Source organism: Bombyx mandarina, chromosome 22, assembly GCF_030267445.1.
Source record: "Bombyx mandarina strain Sakado chromosome 22, ASM3026744v2".
Classification (NCBI taxonomy): Eukaryota; Metazoa; Arthropoda; class Insecta; order Lepidoptera; family Bombycidae; genus Bombyx; species Bombyx mandarina.
In genome coordinates this window covers 4,485,510-4,500,195 of record NC_143228.1, presented here as the reverse complement: position 1 = coordinate 4,500,195, position 14,686 = coordinate 4,485,510, and the positions used below count along the sequence as shown (strand labels likewise).

Below are 14,686 nucleotides of genomic sequence, written 5' to 3'. Positions count from 1 at the left end.
CGCCAGTCAGATATCTGTTCTTAGTCGCATACTTCATTGCTGAAGGTCGTGTCCCTGAAAGCCCTTCGTGGTTCTTTGTACCATCAGCTTCCATTTCCTTCGGTTTTCGCCTTCCCTCAGGGCAACAGAGAGTCCAGTGAGCGCAGTTATCTGATCTGACCAACGGTTTGGTGGCCGGCCGGCGGGTGTTTTCCCTTCTACCTTGCCCACCACAGTCAATTTTTCCAGATTATCTAGTGGCCGCTGAGCAATGTGACCAAAGTAACCAAGAACCTTCAGATATATAAACGTTCGTATTAGTTACAAAATGAATTTTAATTTAATTAAATGGTTCACCAAGACATTAGTTTGTTCTAACAACGTGGGAGCCATTCTTCGTGTCCTCATTGACTATTGATTTAATTACAAATCCTTTCAAATGTAACTAATACTATATAACACCGACCCGAAATATATAAGTCTAAATTTAAACACGGCTCCATTAATGTGGTAATACCTAAAGGGCTTAACAACTCGAATTCGAGATTCAATGGTATCAAGGAGTCAAGGCTGCGTTTAATTGAAACCTAAACTTCTATCCAGGCCGATTGAATTGGCTTGTATGTTTAACGTACATCCACAATTTTGAATTTTTTAAACGAATTAATAGAGAGACAGAGAATACACTTTATTGCACACCAAAACACAATATACATTCAAAAACAGTTGAAAAGCAGATACATTTGTACAATAGGCAGTTTTATCGCTAAAAGCGATCTCTTCCAGACGATCGTTTAATTTACAGAAATTCTGGAAAAGATAAAGATATAGCAGGTATGTTGCGGTTATATTAGCAATACATTGTTATAGGAACTATATACATACAATAAATAAATAAATATATATATATACCGTTTACATCTAATATGAAATAACTATTTAAATAATTAAACCTTTACTTATCTCCTAATTAACACTTGAAGTATTTAAGGTCGGGAAACGATTAGGTACAATCGTCTTATTAATTTATGTTGCCAAAAGAACGCGTACCGTTTTGAAAAGTGGAACTGTCATCGAATAATGACAGATCGTACGAGTGAGACACTGCTTCGCGATCGTAATAGACATGATGACGTCATCCAACCGTGCGGACTTACCACCACCAACAGAATCTGTATATATTCATGCTCACGGGCTTCAGCCCACTGAGCTTCTCGTCGGATCTTCTCAGTGGGTCGCGTTTCCGATCCGGTGGTAGAGTCTGCGAAGCACTGCTCTTGTTAGGGCCAGTGTTAGCAACACTCCGGTTTGAGCCCCGTGAGCTCACCTACATGTTAGGGCGAAGCTGAAATAGCCTCTCAAGGCTATCAGCACAGGTAGAAAAAATAAATAAAAAGAAACGGGCTTGAGAGAATTTTGCTTACACTAGCCCTAGCAAGAGCAGTGTTTGCAGAATCTACCATCGGATCGAAATCGCGACCCGCTGCGAATATCAAGCGAGAAACTTAGGGAGCATTTCATTGTACATTTCTCTGCCTTCTACGTATAATAATCTAGATAACTCTGATTTAGATTTGGCGGAAAGAAGGTCGTGTATGGCTTAAACTCATCTTTGTGAACGCCATCTAAGTTATTCTATATACAAGATTTCTGTGCGCAGTAAAGGATAAATGTATTTTTTTTTTCTCCTATCTATGCTGATAGTCTTGAGAGGCTATTTCACCTTCGCCGTAATATATAGGTGAGCTCACGGGGCTCCCGGAGTGTTGCTAGCACTGGCCCTAGCAAGAGCAGTGCTTCGCAGAATCTACCATCGGATCGAAAACGCGACCCACTGGGAAGATCCAGCGAGAAACACAGTGGGGGGGAGGTTGAATGTATACCTGAAGTGAATAGCTTTCGGAAACATGCGAAATTTTTAAAAGGTATAACATTAATCTGTCCATACGAAGCGCCATTTGTCCGGAAATGTATTGAATATGGCATTATATTAGACCCTGAACTTCGTAGTGGCAATAAACTCTTGGGAAAGTTGGTTCTTACATAATTTAATACACACAACTTGGTTGCTCACATCCTATTGTTGTGAGATACGAATTCATCATTGTTAACTTTAATAACCAAACATAGAGCTGAAATCACAGTAGCACTCTGAAGATGTTAATTTGTATCTTAACAAAAACTTTAAGTGTCGTATTTGCCATTTTATGTTTCTTTTGAACCTGAGTTAATATCAAATTGCGAGACTTAACGCCGATCGCATTAACAAAGGCTCAGGATAATCTTTTTAAAATTAGCTCGAATAAATCGCTAGGGGTCTTCAAATATTTTACATCAGATTTAAATAGATATATGTACTTAGGTGAACATTTTTGATAGTGAAATATTATATATGGTTTTTTTATTGCTATTATGAATGAACGAGCTCACGGCCCACCTGGAGTTAAATGATCACCTGAGCCCATAGATATCAACCACATTAATGGTGCCACTCACCTTGAGACATGAGTTCTAATTCTCATTTTTTTAGTACAACGACTGTCCCATCCTTCATACCTCATATAAATATTAGCCTATCCATTAAGTACATGTATTTTCTGCACGGATACCAAGTTTCAAGTCAGTCGGATGCACGGTTCAGTAGTTATACCGGAACATCCGTAAAAACCACTGTAAATTTATATATTAGTTTAGATTTGCTGTAACTAGGCACACAAGGTCACGGCTTCCCTGGACTAGGTTTAAGTGATTACCGGAGACTATAGACATCGAACCTGAATATCGACATTCAACTTGGGATATTTGGTCGAAGTCTATTTTGTCTAAGGCTCCCACTTAAAGAACAAAAATAAACAAGATAGCTAGTTGTATCCTGCCGATTGACCCTAGCTTCAAAAAATTGAATACGACACCTTTTAACTCGTTCGATACTTAAGCTCAAATGTTATATTCATTATTTTTTTAATATTCTACAAGAAATAATAAATATGTAGTAGATTTTCTAAAAAGACCGAAATGGGGCGGGGCGCCGAGGGTATTTAAGGCCCTCTAAATTATAAAGACCAAGGTATATTTTTTTTCTATAGGCACCCAAATTAAACTTAATTATAATTCAAACCGATATACCTTTGTAGTGGGTTGTTAAGATAAAAAATATACTACGAATTTAAAGATGGGTAACCTTTTTATCACAGTTTTAATGAGTTTTTTTTTTGTAAATGTCTTAGAAAATACTTTAAAGACCAGAGAAGGAATGGTTACGATATTTTAAGTGAAATGTATTAACTTTATCTTAACGAGAAGACTTAATCTTAATTTGGTAAGTGAATCAAATAATTACAGTCTGGTCATAAATACTGTTACAGTGAATACATCCTTTTTTTTTACTTGTAGTACATATAATGATCATTTATTGCTGTAGTATGCTTTACTTTATCACATGATATTTGTAATAATATGAAGCTCATTAAAAATGATCTCCATTCTCATTAATCCTTTAAACCTAATGTTGTATATTATAATTTGAAGCAGCATATACTTTCTCGATAATAATGCCATTTACATATGTACTGTATCGATGTGCATTAAGTATGAAAAAAAAAAATTTTTGGAAACAAAAGTAGACTATCTTACATTAAAGCACATACTGCTATAGTCCAACTTGGACTTGAATTATTATTAAGGCGAGCTTTAAATTATCTTTCATTTTCTACTCAATAATTACAAAGGTATGCAAAGGCCCGGTATACGCACAAAAAATAAACAACCGTATTTCCACGTGATAAGATAAAAATTTATTTGATTCTAGGATGAATCAATTACATTGGAATCATTATTGTGAAACCGGTTTCTGCCCTGCCTCGAAGATTGATTGGGTTAAGGATGGCTTCTGAGTGTAAATTATTAGGGCCGTTTGAAAAAGAACGATTTGTTTCAAAAGAATTATGTTGATATAGCTTGTGTAAAATTACTCTAAACCGCAGTCAGATTTGATTTTCTTCGTATTTATTTGCGCAACTGAGGAATCACGTCTACGTCAAGGAGAAGCTGAAATAGCCTCTCAAAGCTATCAGCATAGGTAGGGAAAAAAAAGAAAGAGGAATCACAGGATTTTCAAGGTGTGTGGCGCATTTACGTTATAGATGTCTATGACCTTCAGTAACCACTTAACACCGGGTGGGCTGTGAGCCCGTCCACACGCCTAAGCAATAAATTAAAAAAAAAAATACGATTCTGAATCATTTAGTTGCGGTTAATTAACTAGGACAATGTGATTAAAACTAGATGACTTTTATTTAACCTTACAAACACCTTAGTTGTCCGTACCTACGAGAACCGTAAAATATTCAAAACGTTTGAAATAATATTGTGGCAGTAAAAATGCGAGAATTTTAAATATTTCTATAACTCGCAAAATCCAAAGAAATTACTATAGGACAGTGTGTCAAAATATTTTGCAGGATTATAATTATTAATTACACACACACAGTACATATATATGAATATCCAAAGTATCACTGCACAATGTGATCTATGGGATTAAAGTAAATAAATTATAAAAAAAATAACGATTTTCTTCTTACGCAACGAAAATTTACGTAACTTGGAGTTTTTCCGCGTAAAGTTGATGGGGTTCCAGCCGGCGTTGCTTACTTTGAATTCAATCCCGTGTTTCGAGTTTTATGGAGGCAATATATTGTGTGTGAAGAACAAACTGTCGGGGTTCAGGGACTAATAGAATATTCTGTATTTTTATTTTTTAAGTTCGAATGAGATACAAATTTTCTTTCCCTGGGGTAAATACGTATTAAACTTACTTTGAGTTAGGAGTTCAAGATTACTACTCGTACTTTTACAAAAAACACGTAATCTATTCTATGTTAAGAAAAACAAGTATTTATGGTTCACTATTTTGGCGAAAATGGCTTACACATAAAAGCTAGGTATAATATGCTTTTGCCGGCTTTTTTTGGCTTTTTGTAGGACTATTTAAGATAAACATTTTCACTATTTAATATACCTATATACTATAACTCCAACGGTTTTTGCGACGCACGCCAGAATAGCTCGCAGATGGCAGATTTTTTCCTATTTACTTGACAACAAACATACATACATCCATACATTCTTACAAATGTTCGCGTTTATAATATTAGTAGGATTGAATTTAAAAGTCGATGTGTGTGTGTGTGTGTATGTTCCCTATTGTCTGAGGCAAGTTTGTTAGCAATCTGATCAGTCAAATCAAAGATTTACTAACAAAGCGGACTGGTTTGATTACTATTAAATACATTAGGAATTAAGATATCTAAGCATCTAAGCAATAAAAAAAAAAAAAAGATAAGTTCAGCTATTTTATTTCGAAAAACCCCCAAATGCTAATATATTACGTTTGATGTTGCCACGTATATATCACTACATATAGTATATATCATGTTATCATTCCCAATTTCTAAACAAAAACAAAGTGATTTATATCTACCGATACCGATAATTTGAAATAATCCAACTAAAAGTTACGTATAACAAATTTTCGACAAAAATAACATTGTGTATTTCTAAACAACACAAATAAATGCGGTATGGAACGTAAATACATAGCCAACGTGGTTATAACAACAAAGGCAATTTACCGTGACGACGAATAAATCCGAAATCTGTTTGTCCTTCATCAGATCGAACCAAACAAGGGAAAAATCATTTCAAAACTCGGTTAGTTTTGTAAACTTTTAAATTATTTTGTTCGCTTAGAACGTTCTTGGCTTTTATAGTCGCAGTCCAATGAATGGGTCGTGTATCGAATATCTATAAATCTATGAATAAGACGTTTGATTTGATATATCGTCGCATGATATTACAAACAAAGAAATTTTCCATATCAAACGACTCCAAGTTGGGATTTTCTGCTTTTTTCTTATAACGTTGCTAGATGAGTGAGGTCACGGCCAGACCTTTGACGAGCCACTGATACTTTCATTGACTACTATTTTATTTATACAATGTAATGAAAATGTTGTTTATTTAAATTTAGAACAAGAACGTCTTATGTCAAATCAACAAACAAAATTGTGTGTGCGTATCGATGTAAAGTATAAACTTAACAAGAATGCAAGGTGTGTAACTGAAGCTATCAATGTGATTCCTGTTATTGTTACTGTTGTAAAATATGTGTTATGTTCTATATTGCTTGCAGTTTTATTGTAAGTAGAATAAGCGATGAAATTCAATACACTTTTATCGATATTATCATTCGTTTATTATATCGTTGGGCATGTTCTTAATCATGTCCATGATTCGTAAAATATCTATTTCTGCAGTACTGTCTGGCAACAGTTTTAGTTAAAGTTGCTCGCAACCCGTCTGCTCCCCTTGAAACTGTTATTTACGGACTTTACGGTGTCTGCCCATCGATTTTATCCACCTTTCCTACTTCCCGTAGAAATAGGAATTACTATTAAGTTTTAAGATGTATTTTTGTGAAATTTCCTATAATATCTATATTTGATATTGGAACGTTTTTCGTTTTTAGCGAAAATAGAAAGACCAGTGCATGGTTCAGCATATTGAGACACGAGGCCCAAGTGCCCATCGATTTTATCCACCTTTTATACTTCCCGTGGAAATAGGAGTTACTTATTAAGTTTTAAAATGTATTTTTGTGAAAATTCCTATAAAATCTATATTTGATATTGGAACGTTTTTCGTTTTTAGCGAAAATAGGAAGACCAGTGCATGGTTCACCATATTTAGACACGAGGCCCAAGTCTGGGTGACATTTGAATTAAGGTTATCAGAACCTTGAAACAGGAAAGATTGATTGCTTTCCAATAAAATGAGATAGATCGGGGACATCGCTCCTGTTGGATTAATAATATATGTACGCCAGTAATTTACGATTCGGTAGCCTGCCATTTTGTTTCCTTACCCTTGATTAATATCGTCCCGAGTACTGACATTATAATATCATATGTTGCTAAATGTGATTTTCCCAGAAATGCTGTTATAACCGGTTCTCAAACGCTACGGATATATTATAATAATTTAATGCAGAGAGCAGAGATATAATGACGTTGTTTATATGAATGATCGGGTCAATTATCCGATGAACCTTGGGCCAAGTGCAGGAATAGAACTTCCATTAAAAGATTACTTCCTTCGCCTACGTCTGTTACTTCAGGTAGTTTTCGCACGTCGGTCCCAGAGCACGATTCCGACTAATCAAATCCTTGTGAAATGCAACCAGACAAACTTTGGATGTGATTCGAATTTCAGAAATTGGTAATTAACATATTGAAATTTATTTGTCTTTAAAATTATGAGAACGGTCGGTTCGTTCTTTGTCGCCTATTTAGGTATTTTAAATAGGACATTGACCACTGCCCGTGAACATGTCTTCTTACATTTCTTTTGTTTCTTTACGAATCACACCTGTCAAGTGTACCTCTTAGATTATGTCCAGTTAATATAGGTTATATTAACTGGTGGTTTATTAACTGTTTAGTATCGCTGAAAGTGCGCAAATGTGGGAAAATGAAACAAAACCGCTGAACGTAACTTCTCGGGATCCTCCAAAAAGTCCACTGAAAAAGTCTCCACTGAAGAAGAAGTAGTACTGTCTTCCAATGCAACTTTTACAGCCTACAAAGATAATTTTGGCGTAATGAATTAATTCAGCTACAATTCATTCTAACACTTTACCAAAAAATTACTTTACATGATTTACACTATAATTTCACGTTCACAAATTCTTCAACGCCAATACCGATTTAAGGCTTAAGAAAAACTTACGGTCTTTGGTATCCTTCGGCGCCGCTCCGCTTCCCGCCACCAAAGCACCAAGAACGAACACAGTTATCACCTGTAACGCCATATCTGCACTACATACATTAATCTGGATAAATGGCTTTATATACAGTTGACCGTGACCACCTACTGACCGTCGTTAGCGTCGTCACGACCTTGCCAGTTGAATTAGCGGCGGTACCATATGATTGTCAATGAGATTAATCCCATTGTACGGGATACGTCCTGTGGATGGACCTTTGTTTTAGAGTCCTTCACTTTTGTTTATGTTTCGTTTTAATGAAAAAAGTTCTGTTCTGTCGTTTGCTCTTGTCAGAATTAGAATGTGTAGGCACGTGTGTGGTGGGATTGACAAATGAAAATGCAGATGATAAATTCGCTGTATAGGGGTATTGAGCAGTGGACTGGTTAGACTGATTAGGCAGCGGCTTGGCTCTGCCCCTGGCATTGCTGAAGTCCATGGGCGACGGTAACCACTCACCACCAGGTGGGCCGTATGCTCGTCTGCCTACATGGGCAATAAAAAAAATTGTTTTCGAGAGTATGTATCGAATGAATGTATGTTTGAGAATTGAAGCGGAATGGTTTAAAGTGTGAAGCTAACGACATCTTTTTTTTTCTCTACCTATGCTGATAGCCTTGAGATGCTATTTCAGCTTCGCCCTAACGTGTAGGTGAGCTCACGGGGCTCAAACGGGAGTGTTGCTAACACTGGCCCTAGCAAGAGCAGTGCTTCACAGAATCTACCACCAGATCGGAAACGCGATCCACTGAGAAGATCCGGCGAGAACTCAGTGGGCTGTGTCTGTGGATTAATTCGCTCGTCGAGCCCTTCGTCACAAGCGACGGGTTCGACGAGGACGGTGACCGGTCCCTCTAAGATATTATATGACACCCACGATCGCACAAAAAAATAATGAAACAACTTATTTTTGGCTTTGTTTTTGACATTTATGTACCTACTCATTTATTTAACAAACAATTTAAAAACGATAACATCGAAATCCTTTTTTTTTTTCTCTAAACTCATTTGCATGTGACAAACCTCCAACCATTTAAGCCGTTTTCAGATAACTTCAAATAACATACAAATTAGAAGTTACGTGAACCGTCTTAATCAAACACGTTTGCTCCAAGTTTTAATTAAAAACGTTTATTTACCGAATTCCAACTGCATTTGTACACGCTTCGTATTAAATTACCGAGACCGGCCGGTGGGGTAGTAGGAATAATATACGTAGGCAGGTATAGGGTAATACCGTGCTCGTCCAGCCGAATCGATACAGATGCGTCTTCGTTACTACTGTTGTGAGGGAATGATAGCCCCTAAGTGCAGCACCCCGCCACGACGCAAATGCCATATAAAGCGCTTTACGCTGAATTGTTTAAATACATTATTCAGGGAAGCTACTTCAATAAACCTGTTTAGCAGACCGCTTTTCCTATTCCTATACTAATATTATAAAGAGGAAAGATTTGTTTGTTTGTTTGTATTGAATATGCTCCGAAACTACTGATCCGATTTGAAAAATTCTTTCACTGCTTGGAAGCTACACTATTCTTGAGTGACATAGGCTATTCTTTGAAAAAAATTAGGGATCCTTACTAAAACTCTAATAATGTAACTCAAGATGTAAAAAAATTACCCAAAATATTCTTTACATCGCGTGCCCTGCGAAAGCTATTCATGATAGAATAAAATAATGTACTACGACTTTGTAGAACACATTATTATTTACAAGAAGTGTCGCGACAGCATATGTTTAACTATTATAGTTATTCCGCAATAAGTGTTATTTTATTTAAAAAAATAAAAGAACGTCAAATATCGTTGAAATTTTTGTTAAAGACCCGAGCAGAGCCGGAGCGGGCCGCTAGCAGTTAAGTTGTTAGCGGATAGTTTGCAGAAAGGAAACGGTTGCATTCTCTTACAACGTCGTTCTTATCGGAGAAAAGTAGAAACACTTCTTTTTGTTACATTGTAGAAATGAACAACCGTTAGTTACGGTTTATCATTAAGCCCGGGTATTACCTGATCTGGAATTACATTTAATTTTTGACGTGACAACGTCTTATAATTTTGATGGAGCCGGCTACACGCACGAAAAAACATGACTCATGCGGCATTACCTTGCTCTGAGGCGTTCCATTTAAGGCTTGAAGTGCAAGCGAGAGCGCGCAACGAGCGACAAAGAGGCACAATCGGCCTCCGCGTTCAGCAGCGTTCGACATATGTCTCTCTCCTACTTGAGTGAGCGATGTATCCGCGTAGACAGCTGCTATACAATAATACATTTACATGTTTTCGTCAAGTAAGTTCAGTGAAAAGTGAATGTGGTGTCAATTGTCCATACAAAATATCTATCAAACAAATAAAATTAAAATTTTCTTTTGAAAAATGAAACCATTCCATCAGTATTTTCTTATGACGTTGTCACGTTCAACTATCGTCAGTAAACCGACTTTACAGCCAACCGATTTTTTTTATTTCAGTACTCGGCAGTACCTTGAATAACGGCTGTATCCTCCGATCCTAATTAATTTTTGTTTACGGCCGAGTGCGGCGTTTACCCGTAAACTTGCCTCATAATTCTGTCGTACCCCGGAAACTCTTTACAAGTTTAACTCCGTGTTTTCAGTGAACTCCCCGATGAGTTTTTGTACGTTTTTATGAGCCCTGTATCCCGGAGTGAAGGAATAAATGTATGAACGTCGACATAAACTTAATCCGTACTGGATCGGCACCAGCCAAGGCGTAACCCGAGAGTGTGGGTTTCTGATCTACACTACATATTGTTATATAGCTATGTATTCTATGCTCAAAAATTTAAAAATAAATGAATTTGAAAATAGGAAAAATTTACTGGGCATTGAATTATTTGAATTAAAGTTTTTTTTACTATTATGTATCTGTGGTTGGGTGGTTGAGCTCCACGGACACCATAGATATCACTTGACATCAGGCCGGAGTCTCTTCTTTATGGTAATGACAGCTATAAATTCTTTTTAGGAAAGTATTTTTAATTTTGTTTTTGTTTAATGGATCCATTAATGGTATAGTTTTTATGATGCAGCCGCTGCCTAACATCTGAAGAGTTGGTAGTGTTTTCTTTTCGATATTTAATAGCTAAAGTTCCTTGTGCATGTATTGCTAGCGATTTGGATGTATCAGGGTTCGAATTCTGTAGGCCATCATTATAAATAAATGTGTATTTTAAAACGTGTTTACGAATGAATTCTAAGAATACATTTTTTGTGAAATTTAAATCGAAGCTGTCAAAATTTACGAGCCTAAATTATTACGAATGGAATATTATCCTGCATATTCCTACCTCCAAGCAATCATTCCGGTTCGATGGGTGGGAAGACCGTTATATCATACGATACAGTTGAGAATCCGACATCGGATCTCAAGGTAGGGTCGGAATTCGCGTTGTAAAATCTATGGGTTAATCAATTTAAAAACAAAACAGTAACGCGGTTGTTGACATCAGGTGAGCTAGGCAGCTTCGGTAGGCAGCGGCTTGGCTCTGCCCTTGGCATTGCTGAAGTCCATGGGCGACGGTAACCACTCACCATCAGGTGGGCCGTATGCTCATTTGCCTACAAGGGCAGTAAAAAAAAGCTTAAAACGTGATGCAATCGATTGTAATTATCAGCTTTTTATTGAAATTGAAATAGCTTAATAAATCGTAGCGTTTCTAGTCGAGGTTAATCCTTAAGGCAACGGTTTTCTTTTAGTATCCTGCGGTACATGAATGAGTCACGTTCGGTATGTGAGTACATATCTCGTATGACTCGGTTTATGGGTTTATATTTGCAGGACTATTATGTGAACGCGTTATGACCCTTCAACGTACCCCGCTAGTTAGGATAAGGGTGTATTCGATTCTTCGCGAATCGTATTATTATTGCCTATTGTAGTCGTATTGTTCAGTTTTTTTTTTCCGTTGGAATAATAGAACAAAACAGTATTTTAGAAAAATATAGAAATTCAGAATAACTTGAATACAATACTTGAATACAATACTTGAATACAATAGTAAGTAACAATGCTCAGAGCTCAGTCTTAAAATCTACTAAAGTACTTCCAAACTTAGGCGTGTCTTAAATAGGATGCTTAAATTATTTAATACAGTACTAACGAAAAATTGCTTCATTTTGAATGTTTTACGACAGTAATTGTACCTAGTCCTCTAGTTTGTTTACGAATATGTTATAATCTAACGCTTTTTAATAAGGTCTTTTAGTTTATTTTGTAAATAAAGATTGTGAAAAAACTTTTTGAAAATATCACCCCTAAGGGGCTTAACATAAGCGATGAATAGTTGTATGAAAGCGAGTTATTTTGGAAATAAGAAGGACGAAATTTCATATATCTGCTTCTAGTTATAGAAATAAATGTACACGTATATTGACGATTTTAACAAAAGTATCTCTAACACGGTGAGTGTGAGAAGTTTGTCACTTAAAAACGAATGAAATATCAAATCTTCTCATAAGTAGTAAAAAAAAATATTAGGCATAAATAATACATATAAATACTGTAATGGAGCGACCAAATTAAAACTGCAGTGGGAGGTCCCCTAAATGAGTGCAGTAGAATGGCATCGAGCAGGGAGAGATGGCGCGACATCGTGAGACGCATCAGGTCTGCCCCTTCCAACACTACATGACGATCACGACCACTCTGTCAAGAGTGACACGACTGAGAAGAAGAAGAAACTGTAATGTACTTCCAGCACCAAATAATGATTTTTCCGTGTGAAAGTCGTCGTGGCCTAAGGGATAAGACGTCCGGTGCAATCTTATTTAGCAATGCAACGGTGTTCGAATTCCGCAGGCAGGTACCAATTTTTCTAATGAAAAATGTACTTCACCATTGACTTCCACGGTGAAGAAATAACATGGTGTAATAAGAATCAAACCCGAAAAATTTAAATTTGCGTAATTACTGATGGTAGGATTCTTGTGAGTCCGCACGTCTAGGTATCACCACCCTGCCTATTTCTGCCGTGAAGCAGTAATGTGTTTCAGTTTGAAGGGTGGGGCAGACGTTGTAACTATATCTTAGAACTTACATCTCAAAGTGGGTGGTGCATTTACGTTGTAGATGTCTAAGGGCTCCAGTAACCACATAACACCAGATAGGCTGTGGGCTCCACCACCCATATAAGCAATAAAAAAAAACTAGGGCGGGTCTGGGCGAATTTAATAACCCTAATTTCACCTTAAATACTTAAATAGTACACTTCCACACAAAAGTTAATACCGTCGAAGCACATCCTCGCTTTATCGCCGTCCGTTAATTCGTCTCAGCGAGATCCAGTGCACATTGCCTAATCCCATTAGCGTCTCCCTCGTGTGCACTCGCTCAAATTGACCCCCGTCGCTTACGACAACTGTCCAAAGACAGGCTTTTTGTTAACTTCAAACTTTGACTATAACGAATCAATAGTATAAAACAAAGTCGCTTTCTCTGTCCCCATATCCCTATGTATGCTTAAATCTTTAAAACTACGCAACGGATTTTGATGCGCTTTTTTTTAATAGATAGAGTGATTGAACAGGAAGGTTTATATGTATAATAACATCGATTAAATAGTGGAGAAATCAATAATAAATTACAGTTTCCGAAGCGAAGCGGGGGTGGGTCGCTAGTCGACTATAAAATAAGATTCGTTCAAACATGATTGTCTTTTGACCGATTCCCGAAATCCATCGATAAATTATTCTTAAATATGTTCAAGCATAAATATTTATTTCTTAGCAGCTGTTGTTGTTGTTTTTTATATTGTGATCATTGACTTCAGCTTGGATGTCTTTTCACGATTTATTGAATGCCAAATTAATCACTATCATTAGTTCTAATAAGTGTTCTAATAGTTCTAATAAGTGTAATCCTATAAAAACCAGTGATTCAAACTGGGCAGTGTTAAAAGTCTAAATGAAAGCTTATTCATACTTTTTTTTTTTTTTTTTTTTTTTTTTTTATGATTGAAAGTTTACTGGTGGCCCGAAGGCCTTTCCAGTTTCACCAGGACAGGTGGGCGAGCTAAGGCTCAGCCAAGAGGGGTGGGATTTGCTAACAACTGCCCGAGCGCCTCCGAAGGAGACCTAACAACTCAAGAGCAATTGTTTCGCGAATGAATCTACTACCGGATCGGAATCGCGACCCGCTGAGAAGATCCGGCGAGAAACTCAGCGGGCTGATGCATGGGTTAGGTTGCACGTCGACCTCTTTGTCGAGTTCGACGAGTACGGTTACCGGGGTCCCTAAGCCTGCCCCTAGTATTAGAGCTGAAGGCATCTAATGCAAAGGTTATTGGATCTGATGGATCCGTAAGGACGTGTCTAGGGCGTCGACGGTGACTGGCTCCTGCATGATCAGGATTCGGAGAGTAGTCAGCGGCGGCAACGATAAGGCGATTATCATGACGCATAGCCTTATCGAAGTATCGTTCCGACGCTGACTTCATGTATTTCCGAATTGATTCGAGGCCCAGGTCGTCATGTAGGTCAACGTTCCTCACGAACCACGGAGCGCCGACAGCTAACCTGCAAAAGCGGGATTGTAGGGATTGGAGGGTGTCTATGTGTGTGCGGGCCGCGTGAGCGAACACCACACTCGCGTAAGTCATGACGGGCCTTATGCAAGTTTTGTAAAGTGTCACCTTGTTCCGAAGGGACATTTTACTCCGCTTACAGATCATGGGGTAGAGTCTACCGAGAATAAACGCGGCACGGTCACGGACTGATTTTATATGCGGGCGGAATGTCATCGATGCATCCAGGGTAACGCCCAGGTACTTGACCTTCCTGGCCCAGGGTATGGGTTGTCTAAAGAGAGTAATCGGGGGTGTGAGATTCCTCCTCCTAATCCGGGAGGAAATCCGTGTGGAGC

General features: G+C 37.5%; 2 protein-coding genes across 6 annotated transcripts in view; one reads left to right on the top strand and one right to left on the bottom strand.

Moving 5' to 3' along the window:
- The window catches only part of LOC114239912 (calcyphosin-like protein), a 65,629-nt gene extending 57,708 nt beyond the window's left edge, over positions 1-7,921 (bottom strand). The window contains exon 1 of the mRNA XM_028170454.2: positions 7,768-7,921. Coding sequence (XP_028026255.1) covers positions 7,768-7,849 — 82 coding nt within the window. The 5' untranslated portion in view covers positions 7,850-7,921. The remainder of the gene's footprint in view (positions 1-7,767) is intronic.
- The window catches only part of LOC114240479 (protocadherin-like wing polarity protein stan), a 241,376-nt gene that overhangs the window by 27,393 nt on the left and 199,297 nt on the right, over positions 1-14,686 (top strand). The window lies entirely within an intron of this gene.